Genomic DNA, 15,609 nt, shown 5'->3' with positions numbered 1-15,609 from the left:
CATCTGTTGGTAGGGATAGGGAACAGTCCCTGGGACTGCATTTGGTGGGTACATCATTCCTTGCATCAGAGGAGGTAGGACTCCTCTTCTTGTATTCATCGCTAATCTAGCTTCCACTTCATCGTACAGTCTTGCTCCTTCTGTTGCAGCTTGCAGGGTGGCTGGTCTTTGTAGCTCCACAAACTTACGGACTTCTGGTTGTAATCCTCTGAGAAACACTCCCTTCTGAATGCCATCATCTAGATTATGGTTAGTCCATCTCTTCAGGATGGATTCCATTCGTGAGACATAGGCTTCTACTCTTTCTCCAGAGGACTTAGGTTCATAAATTCCTCTCATCCGCTTTTCAAAACCTTCACGCCTGAATTTAGTGAGGAAGGCCAACTTCAGGTCGTCCCATGTGCCAAAAGTTCCTGCTGCTTGTCTCTCATACCACTGAAACGCCGCGCCCTTGAAAGTGGCGGGGAATATTGCTAACCAATGCTCAGGGGTTCTGGCATTGTTAGCCACACATGCTACCATAAACTCTGCTACATGAAGATCGGGGTCTTCATTGTACTCTCCCTTAAAAACTGGCAATGGGACTACATTCGCTGGTCTGTCATCAATATTTCCAGGACGGATCTGGCTTGGAAGTGGATCTCCAGCAGGAGGAGGAAGGGCTTGATGTGCCATTGGGACTTCTGTAAAGAGTTCCGTAAGGGCGTCAAAGGCGGCTTTTGCTGCTAGCTCGTTCTCAGCCTTGATTTTTGCTTTCTCTCTTCTCACGTACCTCTGGACTCGTTCTAACGCTTGCCTTTTTATTGCGTCATTCATCAGGGGTGTGGCTCCACTATGTTGTTAGTGCTCCACAGAGGGTTAACAGAAGACTTCAGTCTCTGGAGGACTCTCTTGCCAACATTTCTTCTACTTCTTTCTTTTCAACGTCCCTGAATTCTGCTTTCATGCCACTGCACAGAGGAAGGTATTCGGTTTTGAAGGTGTCAAAATGCATACGTCTGAGCATTGTGGTAGTGCCATCATCATAGTAATGCCAGCTTCTGATGGTTTCAACAGTGTATGTTGTGAAAAACACTATGTCTACCAACTTCCAGTGGGTTGCTAATTGAACAAACAGAAGATTATCAGTACACCAAGCATCCCATGTATCTTGCTGTTGAGCGTCCACGAATAAATTCCAACTCTTTTCCTTCTTGTCTTTGTGAACCTCTACAGACCAAGACTCCTGAAGCTTCTTCACAATCTCCCACTTGATGTTATCTGGAAACTTCTCAATGAATGCAAAATCTTCCATGGATGGTCATTCTCTCTGTTTCTTCTCTTCAGTTTGTTCCCAAACAGTTTGCCACCAAGATGCAAGTTTCTGCTGCTTCAATAGGAAGAGGAAATTGTCCACCACATAGAGCATGCATCATGATGGTGATGTGTTTCCGCCATTGTGGGATGAACTTCTTGTGGAAAGTGGCTTTGATTATGAGAAATTCCAACTCTTCAGTGGAAGAAGGAACTTTACAATCATCCATTGAATTCTTCTCTTCTTGGCAATGCCATTTCCTTCATTTTCAGCCTCTTCTGGTGCTTGTTGATGGCAAGTTTTCCCCGGCTGCGCACCAAAAACATGGAGCCCCGAGAGGAACACCAAGGAAAAGAGAATTCTCTTGCAAGAAAATCTATCTTGTAACATCAATAAGCTTGTTTATCATGTTGCATATGACCACAATGAAGAAAAGAACACCAGGCACAACAAATCTTCATGCAGCATCATGTAAATCTCCCACGGTTTTTAATAGAATCAACCATATTCTTCAATATCTTCACAAAATCCATCAATAGAACAAAGAAAGCAAAGAAGTACACCATCTTTGAATGGAAATACATCACATAGTATTCAACTTCAATATCTTCATAGTCTTCTCTCTCAATCTCTCATATACAATCACTCTGTTTGAGTAGAATTGGCTATCTCTGACTCTCTCTCTCTCTCCATCAATGCTACATCATGTCCTCACTACAATCTCTCAAAATTACTCCCAATAATCACTCTTAGGTCGTGGATATCCCTCCCAAGAGGTATGTCTGATATGAAGGGTCACCAGAGCCACTACAGTGTCTCTTCACAGCTCACTACTGTCACTTCACTCTAGTCTTCTCTTGAGTCTTCAGCAGCTACTTCTTCCACTTCTTTCAGCTCTTTTACACTTGTATTCACCTCTTTCCAAGGCTAGAAAACTTTCCCCAAAGTCACACATACATTTCACAGAATACATACAGAAGCATACAGAACAGTCTACAGAAGAACTACAGAAGGTTATCAAAACCACATAACTCACTCTCAAACCATTTCAAACTCTCACAAACCATTCAATAAACTTCCACAATATCTCATTCTTCATCAATCAATACTCCTTCCCTCCTTACAGAAGACAATCAGAACAAAACAGACCAAAACAGAACAAAACAGAAGGTATACAGAACCATTCAGAACCTATCAGAACATCACAGAACCATCAACAAACATCATAAACTTCCAAGATACAATCAATATCATCTAAAACACTCTCAAACCACTTTCAAATCAATCAATCATCCCATAAAATCAACCATTCAGGTCTCAAAAACAACAAAAATCAGCCAAAAAACAAGTCATTTCAACACTCAATACATTTGCATATAGAGATTTAATCTTTTCCTGCATAGCTAGCTCCCACTTACTGCTGAACTCACATGACTTGGCCTCTTTGTATGTAAGAGGCTCATCCTCATCTGTAAGCATCACATAATGCAAGGAGAGGTCAAACCTATGTGGTTGCCTTCTTACGCGTGTAGACCTGCGTACCCAATGATCAACATTTTCAGGAATTGAGTCTACATCAGGAGGTATATTATTTTCAGCATTCATTTGCTGTTGTAAACCATTTTCAGCATGCCGTTCATGCTGTACAACACCTTCATTTTCATTTCTAGCACCTGCATTTTCATAATCAGCAAGCCTATCTTGCTGTCCATGACCTCCTTGTGCTTCTATTTGCAGTCCATCATCATCTGGCTCAAAAATAACCAACTGATCATCAGTTTCAACCTGTGGTACAGCACCTTGAGGCTCATTTTCTGAAGTAATGGGTGGCTGCAATTGAGGCTCATTTTCTGAAGTAATGGGTGGCTGCAAACTCTGAAATTTCACATTTTTCAGAACTTCATTAGAGGCTAAGGTGCCTTTCAGCAATTTTGCCTCATTAAAGACAACATTACGGCTGCGAAAAATTTTCTTGGATCGAGGTAACCACACTCTGTAGCCAAACTCACCCTCATCACCATAGCCCATGAAAATGCCTTTGGTGGATTTTGGGTCAAGTTTGTTCCTCAGCTCATCCCTAACATGTACAAAAGCATCATAGCCAAATATGGATAAATGGTCATATGAGGCCGATTTGCCAGACCAAACCTTCTTAGGGATGCCATTATTTAAGGACCTGTTTGGAGAGTGGTTGCAAATGTGAACTGCGGTTTTGAGTGCCTCTCCCTAAAATTCATCAACCCTCTTCAGAGAGGTAAGGACATCAAGTCCTTTTTGGCTCATATGGCCTAATCTCTTATGCCATAACTCCAAGTGGCTGCAAATTTCAGCAACTACAAGAAGCTTGCCATTCAAGGCTTTACAATGCAATTTCCTTGCAATTAGCTAAAGAGCTTGGATTACAGAATGAAGAGATGGACACTCCGACAGAAGTTCGCCAAGCTTTAAATGCCGATGAAGGTGACACAGTGAAGACTGTGATACTCTACATTGGCAAGCTCAAGTTTCAAATTCAAAAATCTACCCACAACAGATGCACAGTGGGTAGATGAAAAATTCATGAAGGATTACCCAAACATTCTTAAGCCATATCAAGAAGCTTTTCAGTTGAGGACAGCTAAATAAAAGCCAGAGGGCTGTCACAACTCTATAGAAACAGAATTTGTATCCTTTTTCATTAATTTGTCTATATAATGATTTATTAAATTTGTTTCCTTTGCACTAATTAGATATAAAGAAAAGTGCATTGGAGTTGGCCACTGATGAGTGATCACAGTTTATGGTGGACCTACGTGGTGGGTTAGAGAAAAGATAGTTCACACTTCCATCTATATGGCCCGATTGGGTGCCTGTGACCAGAACTCATGCATATCAGGGTTAGACTCGCACACAGAAAAGATTGATGCCTTGAAGTGTGCGCTAGATCCGCTAGAATAGACAGTTACAATCAACAAGATGGCGTGATCATGAAATGCTTGTACGATGTGCATGTGTGGGCTGAAAGCTTGAAATGCACATTTCTTTGCATAGGAAAGTCACATGAAGATTCTGATACCGTTTTTGTGATGTACACGGAAAAAGCTTTCAGATGACACTCATATTGGGGGGTCCCTAAATTTTAGGAGCCTCGAATTAGTCTAAAAATGCTAGCCCTAAAAAATAGGGATGTCATTCTAAAAATAGTAAATTCTGTACTCTGACTGTGCTTACTAAATTTAGTTGTTTCTATTCTTGATAGTATTCAGCCCAAAAAGGAAGGCCATAGAGAAGAGACGAAGTGTCAAGACACTTGTCACACAAGTTTCCAAGAGTCCCACCACTTGTCACATCTCATGACATGTGGCTGGACACTTGTCTTGTGCTACTCCACTTTCTCCTTTTGTAGTAGCTCTTCCCTCTCCTATAAATAAGTGCTCGTTTTTCTTCATTCAGCATCATTTTTCTTTGCTGTAAACTCATGTACAGCACCCACAGATAGCCAAAAACTGGCCCCATCCATCCCCATCATCATCCCCCACTTCTCCATAATCAAATTCCTCCATATTCTCTCTTCTATCACTACTGTTTTACAGGACAGCAAGCCTGTAAATTCATTACAACACCTCCTTCTCGAGCTCTTTCTTCCATTTTAGCAACAAGAAGCAAGCCCTATCCGTGTACTGCTGATCAACGATGGAGAAAGGCTGATTTCCCCTCTTTCTTCTCTCATACTGTAAAGAAATCAGTTCTTATCATTGCATAATAGATAATGCATGTGTGTTTGTACATCTTTGCATGATCTTGTGAGAGTGTGAATTACTTCTCCTCACTCAGGTTGATTGTAACTGAGCTCTTCCCTAAGGGGCTTGGGTTGAGCAGGAACCCTCAATCTTGTCTCCATTACTTTTACATTTTCATGGCTGTAATTTTGTGAGTAATTTTCATTTTCAGCTTTAAGTGTTCATTCTTTTTTATATTAAATCTCGAAAACAAGCGAATATCATAATTGTTAAGCATACTATGTTGTTCGGGGCGTTTACAATTGTGCTCCATTTCCCATGTCTAAGCATGGTCAATGAGTTCCCTGAGACTAGAACAATGATAATGACTAAGAGCAGTACGAAGTTTAAAATGCAAACCTCCTTGAAACTTCCTAAGCTTTTCTGAACTGTTGATCTTCTTGAAATGTTGGACCTTCAAAAGTAGCTCCCAAAATCTCTTGGTATAGTCACTAAGTGACTCATTTTTCCTTTGCCAAAGCCGATCAAAATCTCTTGGTATAGTCACTAAGTGACTCATTTTTCCTTTGCCAAAGCCGATCCCATTCCATTTTTACATCTTTTTTAAAATGAACAGGAAGAAATTGGCTTTGTATCATGCGAACAAAGGACCGCTATGATTTTGGGGCAGCATGATCATATTCTAACCCCGTCCACCAAGTATGGGCTAAGTCGGTCAAATGTAAAGCTGCAAACTTAATCTTTTCTTTTTCTTTATACTTGTTACGACCATGTAAAATTTGAAATTGACGAATAAACTTCAGAAGAAGATCAGGATTTCAGGAACCATCATACATATTGAACTTGATCTTCTTTTCAAGTTGAGATAGTGACTTAGTCTTCTTCTTCTTCTTATGCCTTCGTCCATGCCCGGATCTTGAGGTTGAAGATGGTGAAGTGCTTGATGGGTATGAAGATGGAGACGAGGGTGAAGAATGTCGACGCCTTTGACGATGATGAGGTTTTCCACGAGAAGGGTGTGACTCTTCGTTACTAAAAGAGGGTCCATTAGAGTAGGCGCCAGATGACTTTGAAGAAGAGGATGAGCTTTGACGCGATCTCTTTCTTTGTCTTGAAGTAGAATGGGACTGCCTCTGAGAAGTAGTTGGATTTCTTGATCGGCTCCTTTCATTGGTATGGCTTTGTCTCCTTGAAGCAGATGGGCTTCTTTCCTTGAATTCTTTGGGATTCTCAACTTTTTCTAGTTTCAGAAGTTGCTCACGAATTTGTTGAGTCTCCTCTCTCAGACTTTGAATGGCTTGAAGAATAGCACTCGACTGATCCATTGAGACTCTAAAAAAAATATACTCAAGCACTCAATGCAAGGGCTGAAAACAAACAAACTTATAATTGTAAGCACTACCAGTGTTGGGGTGAGGACCGAGCCAAAGCTCTGATACCACTGTAAACGCTCCGAACAACGTCATATGCTTAACAATTATTAAATTCACTTGTTTTCGAGATTTAATATAAAAGAGAATGAACACTTATAGCTGAAAATGAGAATTACTCACGAAATTACAGCCATGAAAATGTAAAAGTAATGGAGACAAGATTGAGGGTTGAAGATGGGCAACCCCCCCCTGAAGGAATGTATTCCTGCTCAACCCAAGTCCCTTAGGGAAGAGCTCAGTTACAATCAAGCTGAGAGTGAGAAGAAGTAATTCTCACTCTCAGAAGATCATGCAAAGATGTACAAACACACATGCATTATCTATTATGCAATGATAAAAACTGATTTCTTTATAGTATGAGAGAAGAAAGAGGGGAAATCGGCCTTTCTCCATCGTTGATTAGCAGTACATGGATAGGGCTTGCTTCTTGTTGCTAAAATGGAAGAAAGAGCTCGAGAAGGAGGTACTGTAATGAATTTACAGACTTGCTGTCCTGTAAAATAGCAGTGATAGAAGAGGGATTACAACAAAGAAAAATGATGCTGAATGAAGAAAAACGAGCTCTTATTTATAGGAGAGGAAAGAGCTAGTACAAAAGGGGAAAGTGGAGTAGCACAAGACAAGTGTCCAGCCACATGTCATAAGATGTGACAAGTGGTGGGACACTTGGAAACTTGTGTGACAAGTGTCTTGACACTTGTCTCTTCTCTATGGCCTTCCTTTTTGGTATGAATACTGTCAAGAATAGAAACAACCAAATTTAGTAAGCACAGTCAAAGTACAAAATTTGCTATTTTTAGAATGACATCCCTATTTTTTAGGACTAGCATTTTTAGACTAATTCGAGGCTCCTAAAATTTAGGGACCCCCCAATATGGGTGTCATATGAAAGCTTTTTCCGTGTACATCGCAAAAACGGTATCAGAATCTTCATGTGACTTTCCTATGCAAAGAAATGTGCATTTCAAGCTTTCAGCCCACACATGCACATTGTACAAGCATTTCATGATCATGCCATCTTGTTGATTGTAACTGTCTGTTCTGGCTGATCTAGCCCACACTTCAAGGCATCAATTCTTTCTGTGTGCGAGTCTAACCCTGATATGCGTGAGTTCTGGTCACAAGTGCCCAATCGGGCCATATAGGTGGAAGTGTGAACTATCTTTTCTCTAACCCACCGCATGGGTCCACCATAACCTATGACCACTCATCAGTGGCCAGCTCCAATGCACTTTTCTTTATATCTAATTAGTGCAAAGGAAACAAATTTAATAAATCATTATATAGACAAATTAATGAAAAAGGATACAAATTCTGTTTCTATAGAGTTGTGACACATGTAAAGGGTGTGTTCATATATACAATGTGCACGTACTATACACGGAGGTTACCGGGCCTTTATATCCCAATAAGTGTCCTACGACCTGACCAAAGATTGTTGTTTCTTTTAGCTCTAGCTTTGTGGCACGGACTGCTAAGAGCTGTTCCTCAGAGAGGACAATGCGCAAGGTGTTTGACTAGGGGGCACTCGCAGAATGCACCAGCGTCTGACTAGAGGTTTCCATTGTGCGTCCCTGTTGAGAACCTACCAATTACACTGTTGTGCTACCGGAGGGGGGGGGGGGGGGGCGGGGGCGATGGCAGGGAGGGGAAGATGATGTTTTTTGGCGGTAGGGGAGGTGCTAGACTCCAGGGATGGCCGGCTCCTAATGGGAACAGGCGGGTGGGGGGGCTTGCTGGACGGGGCCGTAGGGCGAAGGAGGCGGGGGCAGCGTGGGGGGGGAGAAGGCAGTGCAGGAAATTGCTTGGCGGGAGGGGCAGTAGGGTGGAGGCCAGCGCCGGGGGGGGGGGGGGGTGGGGTGAGGAGGAGGATTGCCTAGCGTGATGGCAGGGAGGAGGGGGGGAAAGCTGGGCGCGATGGCGGGGTAGCAGTGTGACAGGCAGAGCTGGTACAAACTATAGCCAAAATCCAGTCACAAAACACAAAGTCTCTAAGATAAATTGGAAGGTGCACCATTAATAGCTTGGTACGAAGATCGGGGACCGTGTCTTCATCAATGTACTTGAGTGAGTTGAGCTCTTGGATGATGCGATCTTGCCAATTCCGCAAACGGTAGGCCTTGTGAAACTTGTCCTTGATGGACACCCAATTGCAAAGTGGTTCTCTACAAATTGGCTATACCACTTGTTTGTAGCATTTTTTATGGTAGAGTGAAAGATTACGAGGAAGGCATCCTTCCTATCCACCCCTCTACTCGGACTTAAAAGTGTGGAATCAGTGGACATGGGCTTCAGGCTCTTTAGTGGCTAGCCCTTTGAAGGTGGGCAGCTTAATGTTTATTCTACCCAGTGCCTTTTGAAGAGGCTTAGGAGCACCAATGCTTGTCCCCCAAGCAACTGCAAGCTTGTGTGCCAGGGCTGGTCATTTTTGTCTTGCTTATATTTTGGCATGGGGGATTGATGCCTACTAAAGACTTGAAGAGGAGTTTCAGGAGTGGAAAAGGTAGTTATCTTGAAGGATTTTTTGGAGCAGACTGTATCTTGTACTTGGGAACTTCCAAGGATTAGCACTTTGCAGAGCCTTTGTCCTACTATGATCATCAAATTGTAGGGGCCAAGGTATGTGCAGGCGATGTGGGTGGGTCCTTAGAGTAGTATGCTTGTCAGTCTAAAATCATGATGTAAGAAGTAACCACTTTCAAGTTTAACTTAAACCTTATGCAAGATACTTGTATAGTATGTGTCACTACTAACAGTTATCTCTCAATTATTTTTTACTGCCTTACAAAAAGCTGTATTTTCTTCTCGAAATTTGTGTATGTTTCATATTGTATTAATCATAAATATTGGCCACTGTATGAATTGAACCTGATAATCATGTTTTGAAGACAAATTATTCCACCATGTTCTCTGCAGATTGAGTTGCAACATTTCAGTTTTCATCTTTTGCTCTAAATGATGCAGTGTATCCCTGGTTTCAATGTCTAAGTAGATAATCTACAGTGGCAGCTCACAGTTTTTGGTACAAGCTCTTTTAGTATCAAGAGCTTTTTTTGTTCAGTCAGATCATTTCATGTAGGCTGACGTGTGTAAAGGACTGGGCTATTGCAAGGAAAGTCATGAGCAATGCATCAGGCCATTGTGTATATGTTAAATTACACCTACCCAGTCTCTATCTTTAGAATGCCTGCCGACAGTAGTGGATATGCACGAGGATGCCAGCAATGGCTGAAACTGCCAAACACAGCAGAAGAGGTGCCGACTAGGGTTGGCAATGGCTGTTTGGGGACAAATGTAGCAGTGGAAGAAGCACCAGCCAGCAGGTGGTAGCTGGAAGGGGAGTCGCTAGGGGCTGGAGCAGCAAATGGAGTGGTGGTAGCGGTTGCAAAGGCTGGACAACCATGTGGAGGAAGGCTGATGGGCTGAAGATCTTCATGTGAACACAAAAAACTTGCATAGAAGGGATGAAGACTAAATGGGGGACTGCTCGTCTATTTATAGATTTGGATGGACCCTCCCAAATTAGGGTTTCACAGAAACTCTCTCAAACTGCACACCAATTTTGCATTTTTCATTAAATAAACATGTTTTAGGGCTGTTTAAGAGGCTAATAGCATGAAATGCATTTCTTAGCTCAACACCCCATCTTAGGCCCAAAGCAGGGCTAGAAAGGAAGGCCAACCCACATTTACTAGGCCGATGGGCCCCTTATTAGGGGTAATCAGATAATAACATGCTGTTTAGAAATTTATTTCTGGTCTGAGATGCCAGGAGTGCAAATTTGTCTGAGAGCAAAGTTGAGACATGATCCATGATCTTGCACTAAAGTAACTACTATACTTATAGTAACTATTTATGTCGGAAATGTTGAGTTTCCCTCACGCCCTTTATGCCAATAGAATTAAGTGTAGAATTGTTGGGTGGAGTGGACAACGGAAGCAACAGGAGACGGAGGCAAGAAGCAAAGCGTGCTGCTGAAGTTGTATTACTGAAGTTATGAAGAATACAAAAGATACACCTAATATAATGAAACCCTAACCTAACATGATGAAACCCTAACTGGGTGTCATACATGTACTAGGTGTCCCAACTGGAACTAGTACTAAGTGCACCATAGGTCCTAACTGATAATATCTAGGCCTACAAGGCACATACCAAGGAATGAGTGACACCTATGGATAGCCCATAGAGTGGCCTACAAGAATGTCTACTTAAGTTCTTCTACATGGTTAGATATAGATTGTGGCATGTTTTATGTTTTATTTGCAAAATGTTGAGCTTGCTTGTTGATTAATAAATCTGCTGCTGGATTATCAACTATCTCCAGTTGAAAGTTTATATTGTAGTGGCATAGAGAGATTAGGATTGGAGCATTAATTGAGACATTTTAAGTGAACATATGCAATGTATGACTTTTTTTCAAGAAAGAATCTTATGTCTTTTCCACATGGGAACATAATGTCTCGGTGTTTTTGAGTAGACTGTGTTGGATATGCTTATGAAGAGGAAGTGCAACTTTCCAGCAACTCTGAAGAGGATGATGGCGAGTCTGAAGATCTTGATGCTACAATACGTTCTGTGCAAAAACTTTCATACATTTTGGGTAAGTTCATTTTCAAGCATTTTATTTTAGGTTCTTCAAAACATGTTAACTAAAATTCTGATCAGGGCCAGAGATCAAGGAAGGAGATTTGAGGTTAGATTCGCAGCTGCCATCACCACAGCTTAGAGATCTGTTTCATTTGGCTTCCATCAGCTAGCACCAACTGCAATTGCAGATAAGATGGAGCACACTCTTCTCTTCAGCCATTATTGAGATCAGAGTCCAGCCATACCCTTGGATAGACGACCAGTCTTTCATGCGGAAGATTCCCCACGTAGGTTACCTCCATAATGGGAGAGTGGTCCTCTTTCCAGGAGTTACTATTGGAGACCTGGAGATAGGGACTGCAAAGTATAAAGGGTTTTTAGAACTATGATAGAGACAGTGACAGAGGCAGTTACTCTTGAGCAGAGGGTAGAGGCAATTACCTCTTTCACTTGGATAGGTCTCTTCTCCAAAGATGGCATCCTATTGGGTGTAATAGTGAATGACAGGGAGAGAATATTATCATTTTTAGTGAAGGATAGCTAATATGTGGGAGAGGAGTTGGACGAGCCAGAGTTCACAAAGTTTACTCGATTGAGGATCAAAGTAGTAGCTCATTATGATGGGAGATGGTATTTCGACCAGGACCTAGCTGCTTGCATCAGAGTAGTGCTCATTGTCACAGGAGATGGTACTTCAAGATTGAGGGATGGAGACACTGGGCATATCAGAGGAGGCCCCTACAAAGATTATAGTGGGATCCATGAGAGTGGGTTTGGAGAGACCCATTCGTTGACAGACCTTGCAATGTGGCCTTCTTGGGATATACTACTAGTTTGGGGAGGCGGTACAAATGAGCATATCAGAGTAGAGCCAGTGGCTATTCAACATTGGCATAGACAGGGCTGCCCAGCACCTTTCTTGATAGGTATGCATTGAATGGATAATAGCTTCAAACCTAGGAAGATCTCACTCTTCTTGTGGCTTATAGCATATTACACTCTGCACCTAGCTTGGTTATGGCATGGTTCCTGCAGCATGTGCACGATACGGAGAGTTAGAGGAGACATAGAGCCATTGCCTATGCAACTGGTCACTGCCCTAAGGCTTAGGAGGTGTGGAACCTTGTTTAAAGTCTCACATCCTTTCAATCCTTTTACTGCAGCATCAGTGACAGATGCCTAAAACAAAACATTTCCTGCCGTCTTCCATGGTACAATGAAGACTATGATATTGACAGGTTGGCAGTAGTTTGGGTAATGGGTGGATGCCCAACATGTGTATATGAGGATTTCAAGGGAGTCACTGTTTTCTCACTGTTGGCCAGCACTTGAGTAGGATGCCTATGCCAGAGTACTTACAAGCATAGTGGATTAAGGGATGTTACCATAGATAGGAGTTGATTGCTAGCATTATTCATGGTTCATTTGGACTGTGAGGTGCAGTTGTTCTGTTGACCTACAAGGATATTTCTACTACAGAGGCTCTAGCATCTGGATTGAGACTATCCATATGCTCCACAAGATATGGGACAGACTGGGGGTTAACTTTGAGTGGATGAGGAGGGATGCTTTTGTTTGGACATTTAGATGCGGACATGGGACTTTGGCACCTTCTCCGACTTAGAGTCATAAATAAAAGGTTTGGCACCTTCTTCCATATAGAGGCATAAATAAAAGGTTTGGCATTATAGCTCACCAAGCTGGCCGTTCACCCCTCCTATTATGTGCGTAGTCCCTTACAATGTCTTTTTTTGTACAGTGTACTTTACCTCGGATCTTTTCTGATATGTCTTTAATAGAACTGTCTTTTGTTTGGAAATAAAAAGGGATTCAATGTGTGACAGCCATTGCAGCCGGGATTACAATCTAGAGGGTTAATAAAGCAAGCGCAGTGATCAAGATTTTGGTGGGACCTCCTCTTTTAAGGGTCTTATATGAGTGCCTTTTGGAAATTAATAGACAGATATCGTGGTCAACATACATTTGAACCAAATATGCAAGCATACCACATATGTATAAATAAATTAATCATGGTACTTCATAAAAAGTGAACAACAATAAATGTTCATCTAAGACCCATATCCAATTTAAGGAAACTCAAAATATTGTACATGCAATGTTTCTTTTGGCTATTATTAAAATCATTCCTTGACACCTAGCTAAACATCTCTAAGTGTGTTTATTACAAACTCATGCTAGTTTCTAGTAAGTCAAGTTTGTTTCATGACACCTTGTTATTTTTGAATATCAATCAACATTGAATACATAATGCTAAAATTAGTTTTGCATAAAAATCTACAGGCAAAGAGAAAATGTCAAAATCATTTCGGCCAGTTTCACGTAAACCAGAGGTTATTGATGATTTTGTTCGAAATTTCTTAGTCAAAATGGGGCTTACCAAGACACTTAATGCTTTTGAGGTAATTCTGGCAAGCTTTTAGTCAAGGTTTCAACAAAAAGTATCTCAATTGTCTTTCTTCCTTGGATTGCAAGTGATTGCTGAAAGAAGTTAAATTTCTCATGTGCAACTTCATACAATTTAGTCCTTATACTCAAAGATAGAAGTTTGAAATGTGCATATTTGAAAACCTAGATGGAGTGGTTTGACTTGAAAGAAAGCGGTAAACTACTAGACACTAAATTGAGCATTGTTCCTGATGAATACACACGAAGCATGGAGTTGGAGGATGTAGTATCCAATCTTAAACAACAACTTCATCAAGCAAACTACCTTGCCCAGTATTCATTTCTTACCCAATTCAAGGGACCTAGTTGATGTTTCCTTCACATTGTAAATAGTCTTTTGAGTCTTATTTTGTAGAAATACAATGGAAGTTTGTTCATTCTAATAACAAAAATTCAAACTCATAAAATATGAAGTTAAAGTTAGATTGAGGTTTAAAATTAGATTATTTGGTAGAAAGGTTTCTTTCTAACTTTCAACATTATAGGTGTAGGAGGGAAATGCTAGAGAAGTTAAGAAAAGAGAGGAATATACATCGTATGCACCATAGACGGATTGCACAAGAAAAAAACAAACTCATAGTCGATGTAAAGGTTGGTGAATCCATATCCTTGAACTTTCTCATTAAACTCTTTCTTTTAAGTTAGGGTGGTTATATTCTTAAGTTATAAGCTTCATAACACCACGAGCTTCCATTCTTCACCTATTGCATAACAATATGCGCTTCCTATTGCCACTTGCTTTGTCAATCTTGTGGGGAGGATGCCAATCTTTTGAAACCTTACATAATAGAAAAAGGGAGAGTTTTTCGTTAACTAGGAAGATGCCAATCTTGTGGGATTAGTTCTTTATGACCGACTGGTTTAGGATGTCACACGAGTGTGTTTATTGCTAATAAGAATAGTGGATGAATGTCCTAGAAACATTATTGGTGACCAACCTCAAAATAGAAAAAACCCCAACAACTAATACATGAAAATATGACCGATTCAGGTCCCTATAGGATTCTTCCACTTTAGAAACATATAAAATCCATGTTTATACATTGTTTTGAACGAGGGTGAAGAAACTACTAAGTTTGTAACACATATGAAGACAAAGGGAATCATAAATCTAAAAAAGATATTATGAAGTTTGTTTGCATTGTCTAACAATGGTTGCATCAACTCAACTTTTGGCAGTGGGGGATGAACACTAATGTGACAAAATGGACTTGTTTGTTTGCATTGCCACCCCTTGGATTAGAATGCCACATCTCTTGCCTTGGCCACCATCTATTGTCATTCTTCTCTACCTTGCCCTATCTCTTTCTTATGAAGAAATTGCTAGGGTTTTCATTGCGAAAACATAGAGTGTACGACCATGAATGAAACACAAAGAGAGAGATAGTGATGCCCAAAAACTCAAACCCTAAATGCAAAATGCAAAACTTAGAACTCAAAACGCAAAAAGCACAAACACAAACATAGAGAGAAGGAGAACTTTGAAGTGAATTAATGAATGCAGTAAATGAATCTAAGAGTGTATGGAATGCTTAAGGGCAAAGCAGTGGAGTGTCAAAGTGTGACATCCATTGGAGATGGATCCCCAGTGCTATAACCACTTGTGGGAGACGAGAGAGTGCTAAATAATGAAGGGAAGAAGGTTGGTCACCAACATATATAATAGTTAGAGGTAGAAATTTGGTAAATGCAGTAGTGTATCACCAAAGAACGCTGAAAACTGATCATTGAAGGTAGAGAATTGTCAGATGACAACAGGAGAGGTGTTTGGTGATGTAGGCAGGCTGTTGGATAGCAAAAAGGCAAGTAGTGCAGCAGTTGTCTAGTTGGACAGATGGCAGGAGTAGTTGGTCACCTGGCACTAGATGCTAAAAATGCACGTTGACCAGGTGCTATCATGATGTAACAGATGGAGACCTCCAAATAGCAAGGCAATGGCTGAAAGCAGGCTGCGTAGGGCTTGATGGTGATGGGCTGTAGTCGCTGATGGATGGATAGTAGATGATAGATGGTTGATGGGGCTGATGGCTGAAATCTGAACGGTAGAGTTAGAAACCCATATAAAATGATGGGCTGAATGGTGGGCAGCTTGTCTATTTATCGATGT

General features: G+C 41.1%; 1 protein-coding gene across 2 annotated transcripts in view; it reads left to right on the top strand.

The window, feature by feature from the left end:
• LOC148039084 (flagellar WD repeat-containing protein Pf20-like) overlaps positions 1 to 15,609 on the top strand; it is a 232,084-nt gene that overhangs the window by 54,801 nt on the left and 161,674 nt on the right. Inside the window, exons 3-6 of one of the 2 annotated variants that reach the window (XM_087674970.1) lie at positions 10,927 to 11,049; positions 13,338 to 13,456; positions 13,630 to 13,775; positions 13,988 to 14,093. In XM_087674970.1, the coding sequence (XP_087531096.1) occupies positions 10,927 to 11,049; positions 13,338 to 13,456; positions 13,630 to 13,775; positions 13,988 to 14,093 (494 nt within the window). The remainder of the gene's footprint in view (positions 1 to 10,926; positions 11,050 to 13,337; positions 13,457 to 13,629; positions 13,776 to 13,987; positions 14,094 to 15,609) is intronic. The other variant, XM_087674971.1, reaches the window with a different exon arrangement.

Source organism: Lygodium microphyllum, chromosome 3, assembly GCF_053477565.2.
Source record: "Lygodium microphyllum isolate KBCC chromosome 3, Lygodium_microphyllum_v1.1.10, whole genome shotgun sequence".
In the NCBI taxonomy this organism is placed as follows: domain Eukaryota; kingdom Viridiplantae; phylum Streptophyta; class Polypodiopsida; order Schizaeales; family Lygodiaceae; genus Lygodium; species Lygodium microphyllum.
The sequence above is the reverse complement of the archived record's forward strand: the minus strand, read 5'-3'. Positions and strand labels throughout refer to the sequence as shown.